General features: G+C 38.3%; 1 protein-coding gene across 5 annotated transcripts in view; it reads right to left on the reverse strand.

Moving 5' to 3' along the window:
- Positions 1-14,665, reverse strand: part of COL14A1 (collagen type XIV alpha 1 chain) — a 113,628-nt gene that overhangs the window by 57,873 nt on the left and 41,090 nt on the right. For all 5 annotated transcript variants that reach the window (XM_068182136.1, XM_068182131.1, XM_068182159.1 and 2 more), the window contains 6 exons: positions 11,678-11,823; positions 10,244-10,373; positions 6,866-7,005; positions 5,121-5,247; positions 4,092-4,231; positions 954-1,086 (listed from right to left, as the gene is read on the reverse strand). In XM_068182136.1, the coding sequence (XP_068038237.1) occupies positions 954-1,086; positions 4,092-4,231; positions 5,121-5,247; positions 6,866-7,005; positions 10,244-10,373; positions 11,678-11,823 (816 nt within the window). The remainder of the gene's footprint in view (positions 1-953; positions 1,087-4,091; positions 4,232-5,120; positions 5,248-6,865; positions 7,006-10,243; positions 10,374-11,677; positions 11,824-14,665) is intronic.

Genomic DNA, 14,665 nt, shown 5'->3' on the forward strand with positions numbered 1-14,665 from the left:
AGCATTTCGATATGCAGATAAGACATAAATTGTATAATCAAATAAGAATACATATCTTTTCACAAATTTCTGGCTGAACTATGCATAATAGACTTTCACTTTGACCATTTGTTAAGGTTGTCAGATTAATTAAATTGAGAGTTTTATAAGGGTGTTTTACTTCTGTCCATGTAAAAAACAGAAAGTACACTCAGCAACACTGGGAAGTATCAGCATAATTTGGATGGGTGTAGACTTCTTGTCTTAACAGAAGATTTAGAATTAAGCCTGCAATTAAATTACTGAAAACAAATAAATTTTAGAATTTGCACATAAGAAATATAGTTGCTTACTTATCCAAGTAATTACTGATAAAAAGAGAATAATCTTCCTGAAATATGGCTACTGTTTTGATAACAAACTATAAAATAAACTGGACATGATTATCATGTTTTATCTTTGTTACTTTCATGTCAATGTCACATGAGGCCTGTGTAAGTTTTTTGGACCATTGTTTCAGCCAAGACTGAATTCACCTTTAGTGACTATAAATTACATAAATAAGAAGGGAGTATATTGAAAATGCCAAACATCTTAAATTAAATTCCTGTAAATAATTTGCTTTAAAACATTTAATGCACATCCCTTCCAAAATCTGCTGTATCTTCTTATAAGGAACCCCGTTCAAAGACTAAATATTAAAATGAAGGATGGAAGAATATCTACCCAGATCCAAAGGTTATTAACACCACAGGTCAGATAGGGAGCCAAATCACTATTTTGATTCAATGCCATCTATCACATAATATTAAATAGGAAAAGAAAAAACTAGTCAGCAAAGCCCTGGTGCTAAACCACCACGTTCTTCAATATTATAGCTACCCATGATGAGCTATGTTGTGCATAGAAGATACATGCCTCAAATTTAAATCACTTAAACATTTTTTAAAATCGCAATCAAGAGTTTGTCTTACATGTAGCTCCAAGAATAGCAACAACTTCACTTTCACTTTCATCATCAAAAACTGCCAGCAGAGAAACTTCATATTCTGTGTCAGGAAACAGACCCTCTATAACATGACTGTCTGCATCTCCATTTATGACAACCTAAGTTACACAGCAAGATTGAAGAGTATCAGTTCTGCATCTGATTATTTTACATGAATTGACTGAAATGAAAGAAGGAAAATCTATTTTCCTTTAAAATAAATTAAATCTACACTCTGATCTACCCAAAAATGTATTAATAGCAAAGAGTTTATCTGGGTATATCAGGAAAAAACACTTAAGAATATTTAAAATGTATAGTATTATGCTTTTACCAACAGCTATTTAATTGCTAAAGCTGACCAAATGGTTTTTTTTATCACTACAATTCAAAACATTTATCAATAAAAACAACATAACAGGATAGATTAACTTCCATTCATACTTCTACTATTCAAACATTGTTATGACACATATATTCAGTATCTGCCCTGCCTTTAAAAAGGCTTTTTCAATACCAGAACTGTAGTCTCAGTTATGGTTCCATACTTCTGAATGGAACTTGAAAGAACATGTGCTTCAGACTTGAGGATTAGGAGAGATGTGATGATGATTAGTTTGCTATATAGTGAGAAATTTAAAATAGTAATTTCCCTCATTTCTAGTTATGTCAGCAGCAGAAGATTGACATGCAATGTAAACTGTAAGCACGTTTCACTTCAGATTTTTGTGTGTTTCATTTATTTTATTGGAAGGGATCACCAGAAGGGAAGGAACTGCAACAAAAGGGACTATAAAACAGAAGGTACAGGAGCCTGAGCAGTAAATTCTGGTGAAATGGGCTGGCCAGTTTTGGGAATAGTTTTCAGGTCACACAAACAGACACTACAACAAAACAACCTTTCTCTGGTTTAACACTGACAAGTTTTTAAAGGTGGTCACAGTATACTCAACATCCAAGTTAGACTTATAATGGAAATCAAACAATAGACATGTGCTGTGTAAAATCTGCCACTGAAGTTTGCAGAAACAGTGAATCACACTTCCTTAACTGCCACAGGAGATTTCCTGAGTTGGTTCTGGGGAAAAAGGACCCATAACACAATTGCAGACCTTCTGAACTCCAATACAAAAAGAAAACCAGAAAGAAATAAACTGGGGCCATGCCTTCTACAACTATCAAGTAATGAATCGGGCATCCCATGCTACACACTTTCTGGCACAAATTTTCTTGGGAAAATTTCAGGAATAAGCTTTGAGTGAATCTAGCTGTATACTAAGTAGGTGCATGTAATACCTTTCTTTTCAACTCCCCAGTGCCTCTAGTTGTGCATCAAATCATTATAAAATATGTATGCATAATTACTCTCTCACAAGTAACTTTGGCATACTTTCTGAAGCATCACTTCCTTCACCCTCCCCTCCCAGCTACAAAAAACAACACAAAGTGCTGAACTTTCAAGTGGGCAGGACAAACAGCAGCAACAAGGACACGAATACAGCAGCATGCATCCTCTACTGTAACCTAGAAATAAAAGGTCCCCCTTAAATTTATTCTGGCTTTTTAGTGCTAACACCCGACTGCACGCTCCTCACCCTTCAGCAGAGGGGGTGAAGCGAGATGAGAGGTGTGTGATTAACCACTGTCCCCTGACCCCACTCAGCTAATTGGCAAGCTGGGTCTTGGGAGAAAGGAGGGAGTGCATGTCCTTTGTCTGCATGACTGATCCCTTAGCTGGGAGAGAAGCTTAAAGAGGCAACAGCCTGGAGGTATTGTGCTATCCTGGGCCTGACCCCCTTAGAGAGGTCATGCAAGGAGAAGGAGAAAGCAGCTCAGGCATTTTTAATATCCCAACATTCTAAAATATTAGAGCCTCCAGCAGTTCTTTGTGAACACAGTGAACAAGTAGAACCTTAGCAGTTCAAATATTTTTTGATAATTTATTCTCACACTGAAAGAATACAGATACCTCAAATCTCACTTAAAAATGTGACTTGAGGGCTTTCACTGGCAGTACTCACTGGAACTGAAATAGAAACAAATTAGTTCATCTACTGCAGAAGAAACTGCTAGTGGATGACCTGTGTCCACTTATCTGCCAACTCCTTCTCCCTGCTCACTCCTCTAATTTCTCTCTTTCTTGCATGACTACCTCTCACTAGGTGAAAGAGAGAAAAAGAAACAGGCTAAGCTAAATTTACAGGGAAAATGACACATAACCTAAGTTATAATGACTGCTTTCTGCCCTAAAGGATGACAAAATAATGCATGAAACCTAGGGCCAGGTGGGAAATGTCATTTTTTCCCCGAGTTCTGTACGCAGATAAACAGTTGGCAGCTGTGGCCTCTCCACACACTTCTGATGCCAAGAGAGAAAGATGTTTGAGAGTCACTAAAGACTGAGAAGTACAAAGGAAGCAAAAATAATGAGTTAATAAATAAAGAAAAAGAGGAAATGAGACAGACTATGAAAATTTGGGAGAGAAAGTGTCTGTATTTCTACTTTGAAAAACAAAATTAAAAAGGAGAAGGTAAAGGGATGAAAATAATTTTAAAATTTACACTGATGGAAAGGGTAGTATGGAAAAGGTGTACAAGGGCTTAATGCAACAAATACAGCATGAGAGAGAAAAAAGAGAAAACATAAAGAGGAATAGATGAACAATCTAATAAATTAACTATGTGTACACTTTTCCCTTTGTAATATTACCTAATAAGGCTTCAGAGGCAATTTTACTGTGGCCAGTACATTAGACAAACTTGGAGTTTTATGTGAGGATATCACTACTCTGGCTCAGCTACCATCATCATCTTCACATCAAAGTGAAGAACATGAACCTCTAAAAACTGAAGTGGCCCCAAACAACAACGTTAGTTCTAAGGCTGTTGGCACATTACAGATTAGAATGACTATTCACAAAATACCTCTTCTTTCCCTACTTCTTCTTCTTCTTCAAAAAAAATGCTGGAATATTGGTTTGATTTTTGTTTAGAGAGCTTTGCAGTGGGGCAGATTTTTCTGTAAGTCAATTGGCCATATTTACCTAGCAAATGTTGCTGCATAGTTGTCCTCAGAATGGAATTCTCTCTCCTTTTCACCCCTCAAGGTGTCAAGGCAACTTACCTCCTCAGACTCCCCCCCATCCAAAGGAATCCATGCCAATCTGTAAAAAGCAATATCTGATGAGGTGGGCTTCCAGCTGACCCTGAAACTATCTGTTGATACTTCATCAATTTCCAAATGCTGGGGAGCTGGAACTCGTTCTGGAAAATATTACACACAAGAAAAGTGAGAATTAATTATACTCTGGCACTTACATAGATGGCAACATTAGGCACACACCATTTTACTTGCAGTTTCTTAAAAGAGTATAACCTGGGAGATAGACACCAAAGGCTCTAAGGAATACACACTTTATTCTAACTGGACAGGCCTCCTTGTCCTCTTTCCACTGAAGGAGCTGCATGAAACCCTAAGTTCATCTCCTTTGCTCAGGCTCTTTTCTTGTACCTCAAAGCAAAGTCCCAGTCTCTGCCCTTACTCTGTGTACATTTCCATGTGCACTTTGCATGGGTCAATATCTTGCTCCATACATGTATGTTCTCCCTTCCTCTTCCACCTGATCCTTCTCTTTCCTCTCCTTCCTCCTTTCTCTTCCCATTGTTGTTGGAAAGCACTGATATGTGTCATCAGCCATTCGTTTAATGCAGAACTACAGTTACAGAAACTATAACTGTGTTAAACAAACTACAGGAACTTTGAATGTTTTATATTTTCTCCTTCTGATGTAGTTCCTCTGTATGTATATAAGGTTCTACCCTCTAGTGCCTGGATAGTTCAGTGGTTAAATGTATGATTCAAAACTCATCCCACTTCATCTGGAGATACAAATGCCATCACACTGAATAATGCTTCAGAAATCTGTGGAGATGTTTTCATGATGTCAAGAGATTACTCATGTGAGTCATGAAGCAACTGGCCCCATAGCAAGGGAGCAAAGAAGCCAAGAGCAGCAATGAAAATAACAGAAAGCATTCCATATATTTGAATTCACAGCCAGAGACCTTTGCTGTAACTGATCTTACTTTCCAGTAACATAAGAAAGTATAAAATTTCTTCTTGGAAAGCCTTCAGAAGTTCAGCAATACTTACTTGTGGTAAAGCTGCCAGTTAGTGGTTCAGATTGTCCCTCATCATACTGGGAGAAAAGAGCAACAGTATACTCTGTAAGGGGTGTCAAACTTTTCAGAGTATGGGTTGAAACACGACCAACTTCCACCTAGAGAAAGCATAATTTTCAGTAGATATTGACCATACAATACACTATCATTGTGTGACATTCTTCTGGGTAATAATGATACAGAAGGAGAATGTCATGCAATTAGTAGAGAAATTCAGTGAAATTATGAACAAGTATAAACTCAGGTCCATCAAAGCTGACAAAAACAGTTATAATAGAAAAATTACAAAAAATTATAATTTTGCACTTATGGAAAACCATGAAAAAGGAGAATTCAGCCTTGGTAAGCCCAGCTGTTCAGCTAACATCTGCACTGCATGTTCAGGTACCCAGAAGAGGAAGGAGCTTTTTGAGCTATTAAACCTAACCCCTTATCGTAGACAATCACTGCATAAACCCCTTATGTTTAACATTTGTCAAGAGACAGATGAAAGTTTTGCCTGATCTCTCTCCAGGCTGCAGTTAAGTGACGTTGCCAGAGACATAAAACTCAAAGCTGTATAAACAGTTTATCAGTCCAACTATTCAGTGCCACATTAGCTCAGCACCACAGGGAAAATGCTACCAGTGCAGAGCAAACAAAAACGTGCCCCCTGTTCTTTGAACAGACAAAGGAAAAGTGAACTGAACATTCACTCACATTATAAAGTCTACTACGACGAGCCTGAGATGTTCAAATACCACTGTGACCAGTACAGTCAGGCATATTATCTATATTAAGGGTAATCAATAGGAAGTGGTCAAATGATTTCTAATTTAAATTTTAAGGGACCTAGCAGAAAGAAAAGAAACAAAACATTGCATAGGTATACTCTCTTCTAAAGCTGGGAGCATTTCTTCAGGTTCAATACAAATATTCCACTTTATACATATGAAAGGCCAGATATGTCCCAGAAGAAACATAATTACAGAGAACTACCATTAAAGACTTCTTTTTCTTGAGGGCCAAGTTATCCATGACAACTTATTTCCTAAGGGACTTAGACTGTTCTAATAATCAAACCCACTTATTGCAATTATTTTTTAATATGTATTTTTTAATTTCTTTATTAATATTTCAGTATGAGTCATTACATCCCATTTTGCATTCTCTCACAGAATTCATGTTGCTAAAAGGTATTATAATGCACCCTTGGTAACAAGGCAGAACTAAATATTGCAAATTATTAAATATAAGAGTCTAAGTTAGAACATCTTGGTATTGCCTTAGCACTCTATTCAAGCCAATTCCTGTTTCTAGAGTCTCAATACATAATTAAAGCAATAAATATTGAGAAAATATGGCAAAGCCTTCAGATAGTCTTTTTGAATGAGCTTGAGTCCATGATATGTGATCCATCAGAAGTCTTATTATCTGAATTGAATCAAGAATAAATATTTACATACTATACATTTAGTCAAGATCCTGCTCCTAGCAAACCTCTGTTCCCTTGTCTCCCTTAGTTTATGTTCCCCTGACTGCTCAGAGTACTCTCCCCCAGTCATACGTACATCCAACATTAAGCGAACTCTTATTTACACCAAGTTTCAGAATTCTCTTGCAAATCTTTTTTTAGAGCTTGCATGGTAGCGTTTGTTTATAAACATTACCCCTAATAATTACAGAAGTTTGGGAAGGTTCGAGACTGTTTAAGGGAAAAGTGTTGCTAAAATTTACCTCATTGGTTTCTGTTCCGTCTGTTTTAACGTACATGATGCGATAGCCTTTTATGTTTTTGGAAGCAGGGTCCCATGATAGCTTAGCACTATTGTGCCCAACATCAGAAAATTTCAAGTTTGCTGGTGGACTGAGAGGCACTTGAAAAGAAAAGAGGTAAAACCATGAAAGTGATCCCAGGTTTTAGCTGTGAAATTTTTCATGTCTTAATAATAAATAGTATGTTTTCCATTCAAAACTTTATATCACCAGTATTTCTATTCAAAGGCCTACATCAATGGAGCTACAAAATTACTTGAAGGCAGGTAAAAGGGCTTAGCTCTTTACTGAAACAGAACCTCCAGATTTGCTAAAAGCATCTCAACTGATACTAAAAAAAGAAACAAGTTATGATGCTGTTCACTGTAGATATCATAGCAAGATCTAGCCTGCAGAACACTTGCAATGGATTTGGGGTTGTATTTGTGAATTAATTTAAGCCAGCTAGTGCTTCATCCTATACACATTTGCTTTTCAAGTGTATCCCAGCAAAAATACTTCATGACAGTAGAATTTGGGCAAAAAACCTTCTGAATCCTAAAACACTTTGATATAAAGGTAAGTTTGTCCAAAAAGCATAACCAGCTGAGAAGCTCTCCAAAGATGCTACTTTTTACCTGTACCTACCCTTTCTGTTAGGAAACCGTAGCTGTTTCCCAACAATAATCCCAGTTAAAGCCTTACTTTTATTCTATATATTCCTTGTCACGAGCTGAAGGAAAATGAGGCCATGCAAGAGACAGTCTCAGATTACATCCACTTCTCTGTCACACCACAGAAAGCAATTTGTGCTGTCTGTTACTCTCAGCAGTAGGTTCTGTATTAGTCCAACATCTGCTACTTTCCTCTGAATTATAAAACCTTTCTCTACCCATCCTGCCTTCACACACACACTCCTCACCAGTCCACACGGACAGATAAATATCAGCACTTCAGAAGCTGCTTCCCTCACACAATAGCACCTGGGAAAAAGCAAAGATTTTAAAGGCCTCATATATTCTGTGAGCTCTCTAGCCAGGCCATTTATCAATCCAGAATCTGCAACCAGCTTAGGAACAGTGAAGTCAACTTGGCTCTGAGAAAAGAGAAGACGGGAACACACTGGAACTGTAGTAGATGGGTTTGCCACACATTCTGGCACTCAACATATTCCTCTGAGTCTAGTGAAGGAGTATCACGTGCTGGCCTTCCTTTCTACTTTCTGTCAGCCATGAAATGCACTTCATTCCACCATCCAGGTCATACCACAAAATGTGTCAGTCTCGGCTCCTTCCTCTTGAAGCCAACCTTCTGACAGCACTGCCGTCTACCAGACAGGCAGTCCTGGTGCCAGACTTACGTGATATTTACAGCGAGTCTTGGATGAATCCCGGCCCCAAAATGAAACTACACCCTAGAATGAGCTTGCTAAGCATGTCTCTGTTTGGCATAGGGAAGGTTTCGCTACAGTAACCAAGATGATACAATGAGTAGAATATTATTTACTAAACACAGATTATTAGATAATACACCTAATACTACAGCAAATTTGGCAGATCACTCTTCAGGCAGATATATGCTGCAGGAAGAAAACACCATGTAGTCTATTCATTAATGGTAAGCCAGAAATAATACCACTGAAAGAGAAAGAAAAAAAAAAGAAAAAAAAAACCAAAACAAACAAACAAAAAACCAACCAACAGCCCCCTCCCTCCACTGCCCCCCCCCCCCAAAAAAAAAAAAAAAAAAAAAAAAAAGAAGCTTAAATCAGATTCTGGACAGGTAAGAAATTATTATTAAACACCAACAATGTGGGACAGGCATGATCACCAGGAGCCTTCTCCCTCCCAGATTGCCCCACTGCCTGATTCATCAGAGCCTGCTAGCAGAGGGCTTATTTGAATAGCTGCATATGACCGAATCCATCTTCTTTCAGTCCTGTAGATCAGAGATGACTGCATTGTGTCATCCTAAAAAGAAGTTAAGGTTGCAGAGAAGTGAGAATTTCTTTTTTATTCTGGTCTAGTAGCAGCAGTAGTGATGATACTAACATATGTCCCAAGCTTCTGAGATCAGACAGTGGTCATGAAAGCTCAGCTTGTGCCAATGTATCTGGAATTTGTATGTGATCTTCCATCCAATGTGTTATAGCCGGGTTTAGAGCTCTGCATTCTCCAAGATTCTCCATATGGTATGAAGTGAATAGAAGCTGGCACAGTGAAAACTACATAAACTACTGTTTAGGAGAAATAAAAATCTGATACTGGGTAGATATTGGCCAAAGGCCAGGGTAGGAGATACAGGCCGGGGGGCTGTGCAAGATGAGGAGTGAGGCATAAAGAGACAGAGAAAGGTAGGGAGGGATAAGGAGCCAAAGATTGATTCTCTTTGTTGGGAATCTTCTACACACATTTCAAGTTGACGAACATGCTCAAGTTGCAGTAGTTTGCTATTGGAACATGTCTGTCTACAACTGTCCTCCTAGAGGAGACCCAGCAAACATCATTCCTAGAGTTTCTTCCACTATTGCTTGCTGACCTTACAAGGAACTGCTCTGGGGTTTATTTTTCCTAGCATTCGCATGCCTGAACTTCTCTCACTTATTAAATGTAAGTCACTTTCACCCTGACAGGGTTAGTCATGCCAGGAGCACAAAATAAGAGAATTCACTCACTCCCCTGCTGGGAGCAATAGAGATGTCACTGAATGCAGTCCCAGAAAAGTCCCAGAAGCACAATTGCTTATTTTCAATTCCTTTGTCTTCCAAAGGCTGGAGCTATTTCGAGAGCTGACACACAGTCTGTGTAGTTTGCAGAGGACAGAATTTAGCTGGCAATATTCTTGCTGCTTATTAAAAACACACCATCTATCATGAGTGCACAGGCGCTTTCCAACCCTCCATTTACCAGATGTTAGGCAGCAGGACAGAAATCTTCTCTTTGCTTCTTTTCTGTCTGTACTACTACTGAGCCAGAGGAATGACTTTCTCCATATGAGCAGGCTCACACACACACCTGGTTTTCTAGCTAGAGGAGGCTAAACAGAGCATGTTTCTGTTTTCACCATGAAGGTCTACGTGGTGACCTTCATTCACTTTCAGCAAGTTCAGAAAACTGTCAGGAATTTAACCAAGATGAGTGGGGGCATCCATAGGACCACTACCAATGAGAGAGACAAGTTCACAATCCTGTTGTGAAAACAAGCTGGTTTGTAGAAATCCTCAGTATCCACAGTGAGAAACTTACATAAAGAGCTTGCCCAAGTGTTCAAATCAGATAATCAGATGTTTGCTCTAATATGTGCAAAGATCATTCTGAAGTTTTGTTATCACTGAAGTGAATATAGATTTGAGCTACCTACATGTAGTTTCTTGTCCTGTGAGGGGATCACTAGCTTCTTCTCCAAACATGGCATAAACTGTGACTGTATATTCTGTATTTGGCAATAGTCCATCCAGTTCGAGATCTGTTGAGGTCTCCCCAATTTTTATCTAAAAACATTAATCAAAAAAGATACATTATATCTGAATTAGTTTATAATGAGGAATAATACCAGTTAAACACTTAATTAGATATATGATCAAATTTTCTACTGAGCATTTGTCTGACACTGCCTGCAGTGCTTTGCCCAAGGTTTTGGGATTTTGCACAATAATTAAAAGATTAAAACTTTCAAAAAGCCATAAGCCAACACACAGGTAAAAGGACTTTAAAAGTGACTAATCACATTAGCAATGATAAAATATGCCTCTCCAGAATGAGCAGCTACTAAGGCCTTTTCCCATCTACCTTTTTTCATTCCCACTCCCATCTACGCTTTGGTTCATCTTCAGTCACAAATCTGAAAATCACATTAACTCATTGGAGGAGTTGATTTCTATGCACACTGAGGCTCAGATTTGTTGCTATTTGTATCATTTTCCTTTTCCACCTATTTGTGGAATAATACCACATTGACATGGACTGTACTTATTTCTTTGGGGTAAAGCTCAGTCGTCCTGAAGCAGCCAGTTCTCAGGGAGGCCCCACTTTTAACAGAATGACGTGCTCACAGCCACTGCTTTGGCAGTGAGCACAAGTCTGTGCTAGTTTTCAGCAGCTTCATTCCCCCTTCACAAGCTCACATGCCCCTGCATGCTTTATAGTGTTCTTGCTTGAACAGAGATATTGTTCACAACCTTAATTATACATATATAAACTCGAGTGTAGAAATTTTTAAATCCTAGATCAGAAGTTCCATTGGTTTTACGGTGTTAGTGACAGAACACTAGACTTTACCTTGTGCCCCCCTTCTTTTCCTTTGTCTTCTAAAATCACTTTTGATTAAAGATTATGTCTTTACATTTAAAGATAAAGGTTGAACAGAACTAAAATAAAACCAATGACAGTTTTCTTTCAGACCTAACAGTTTTACTTACATTTAAAGACCCTGATGAGAGCAAAGGCTAAAGCTCATATTCTTCTAATAGCACACTTAGGAGAGATCTTAGTTTTACTTTATTTTTTCAAGTGTTAGTTCTATATGATGATACAATATCACTTTATATAATATTTCAAAAGAGTCACATAAATTCAGTTAAATTTGTTGCATTTTTATGACAACGACACAGAAATAACCAACTGCCACTTGCACTTTATTCATAGCCTGTGACACACACAGTACTTAATCAAGTCATGGAAAAAACCCCAAGTATTTCCTGATCACATTGGAGGTTTAAGAACATGTACTAGTTTGTTCTTTAAAAGACTTTATATTTTAATTAACTGCTATTCAAATGAAAGCACAATACATCACCTCCTTCTCATCTGCTGCCAATCCTTCTGTGAGGGGAGCGTAGAGGATCATGTACCCTGTGGCACCCAGGACCCCATTCCACCTCACCCTCATGCTGCTCTGGGACACGTCGTACAGCTGCAGATCCGAGGCCATTGGCAAGGCAACTGCAGTGGAGCAAGAGACAGACACTTCATTTCTCTCACTTGAACAACCAGCTATTCTTCCAACAGTTTGTTTTACCCCAGGAAACACACAGGAATATAGCTGTCTCCAGGCATGGAAGTGCTGTCTGTATTTGTCTTATTTGTAAGACAAAGTAAGACCTAATTGGTGCATAAAAGAACTCAGAATCAGAGAAACAAGGAAATGCTAACCCAAATCAATTCCAATGCCAGGGCAGATTTTTGCCTCACAAAGCATTTCAGCACAGTGGCTATTAGGAACCAGTAGCAGTTTTAAGGGGTGGCTCTTTCAGGGAGTAATTCCCCAATCCAGAGTGTGGCTGTGACAGGCCTTGGAAAAACCCTGGATGAGCACACTGCACAGATCAAAATATTTTGGCTGTAAAGTGTTGCTTGTTTAAGGCCTGGACTCTCCAATGGCACCAAGGCCTGTATCAGTGGGATTATGCAAATATGGGTAAGGTCATCCATTGCAAATCATGACAAATGCTACCCTGGTAAGGGAGAGAAAATTGAGTGAAATTCAAACAGTTATTAGGAGATTTAAGGCAACGATAACAGAACAGAGCACCAAACTGGGCTTCTAAATGTTTCTTTGCATTTCTGTAACTCCTTAGAGTAGTATTTTGCACTTTCCTCGTTGTCCCCACTTTATTCTTCTCACAGAATAACATCCTATGGCCTCTCCACTGCTGGTACACCACTGAAGAATCCCACCAAAATATTCAGGCATGAATATGGAGAAATATTCAGGCATGAATATGGAGAGATATGAAAGAACTTTGACTTCTCCTTTGGAATTTATACATTGAGAATAGTCCCCAAAACGACTGGAATGGTCTGAAAGAAGAGAAGGTAATTGCTAACCGATAAAAAACCTTTCCTAATTGAAATTCTGAAGAATCTGACCTGCACACAAATATTCAGGAACAAATGCTAATTTCAGTCACAGAGGTTCTCTGGGCTCCTTGTCCAAGCAAAAGCTGCCAAAAACCCTGTCAAGTTGGTATCTCCAAGTACATCTCTTATGTTCAACAAGCTCTAAAAGAGCTCTAACAGAACCACGGCACCCTCATTCTTTCTTGTTCATTGAGGCTGCTCATTCAGTTTGTCATTCATGTCTGTAAAGAGTGGCAAAAGTTCAACCCAGGCTTCTCCTGAGGTTTCTGCTTCCAGGTTACCCAACCTACCCCTCCAAACCTTTTTCAACCTACCTCCATCCTATTTAAACCCTTGTTCTTGTATTGATTTATATTCCCATGAATTCTCACAATTTCTCTAATTACAGGGAGAAACTACCCATGAACATTTTCAAATGTACTTCAGTCTCCTTGCTCAGAGCTCCACTCCCACTTCTGATACCCACAACAAGAAATTACATGTTGAGATATCCTGAAGCCACTTTGCACCACATTGTCTTATTCCTATTCAAACTTCCCCAGAGAGTATCCATCACCTGTTCTTCCCCTTATTTTGATTCTAAAAAACCTATAGGAAAAGTGTCCTCCAACTGTAACTTATGACTTGCATTTTCACTCTCAACAGAAATGGTAGATACTCTGACAAGATATATAAAACCTGACAAAGAGGTGACTGGAAATAAAACATGGTGTTTTCTAGTGGAATTTTCAGCCAAAGAGTTCAGAATCTCAAATATAAATATCGAGTAGATAATGCTGGTTTGCATCTTGGACAGTTACCAGACTATCCTAATATTCAGGTATCATAGGGATAAATTAAACCAACTAAAACCAGCTGGAACAAGCTAAATCAGGTAAAAACACATTTTTAGCAAATTAATATGTGAATGAATTTCATATTTATTTCAATTTAGAAGTGACTATGAAATCACAAAACTTTCTACTTATCTGTACATTATGCATATATCTGTTTAGATTTCACATACCTGTAAACTATTTTGAATGTTCTATATAAACAAATGCAATTGGTGACTATTTAAATCTGTATCTCTCACACAAGCAGGAATGTAAACTACAATTTTCCATAATTCTCCATAATATCAGAATAGTAAAAAAATTTACTTTAAAATTGCAGGTATTTTTATTATGTAGAGTGATTAACACTTGCACATGTCAGACTATTACTTCCAACACACTATCAAAGACAGCTGTATAAAATTCTTGATGCTGCATGACCTTGGGGTGTGATCTGATCAAATCTCTGAAAGCAGCACGGCTGGGCTCTGTCAGAACTTGACTGGATGACTTCAAAGGAAAACCAGGTGCAATACAAAACAATCATGTTCGCTCAGTATGTGACTGTTCTCTAAGTCTCAATAAATTAAACAGGTCCTAACACTGCCTCAATGGGGTATAACATGGCAGGAGATGACATTTTGGGGGACTGAGACTAAAAGAAAAGTCTAAAATAATTTTATATGATTCTGTTTTGTTTTCAGATTGAGAAGATTAGCACTGACAAAGAATCAAAGAACCCCCGAGGATGAAAGGCACCTCTTGAGGTCATCTGGTCTAATTAACTTCCCTGTTCAGTCAGGTTCAGATAAAGCAGGTTGCTCAGAACCTTTTCCAGTTGGGCTTGAAATATCTCCAGAGATGCAGACTTCACAACTTCTCTGGACAAATTATTCCATCATACGACCACCATTACAATAAAACTATCCCTTCTTCTGATCAAATTTAATTTCATGGGTTTTTAATTTGTGCCCATTGGCTCTTGTCCTGCTAATAAGCACCACTGAGAGACGTCTGGCTCACTCCTCTTCTTCATCTCTTCACATCAGGGATTTTGACACATTGACAAGATCACCTGGGCCTTCTCTTCTCCAGGCTGAACAGTCTAG

This window comes from Anomalospiza imberbis, chromosome 1, assembly GCF_031753505.1.
Source record: "Anomalospiza imberbis isolate Cuckoo-Finch-1a 21T00152 chromosome 1, ASM3175350v1, whole genome shotgun sequence".
NCBI lineage: Eukaryota > Metazoa > Chordata > Aves > Passeriformes > Viduidae > Anomalospiza > Anomalospiza imberbis.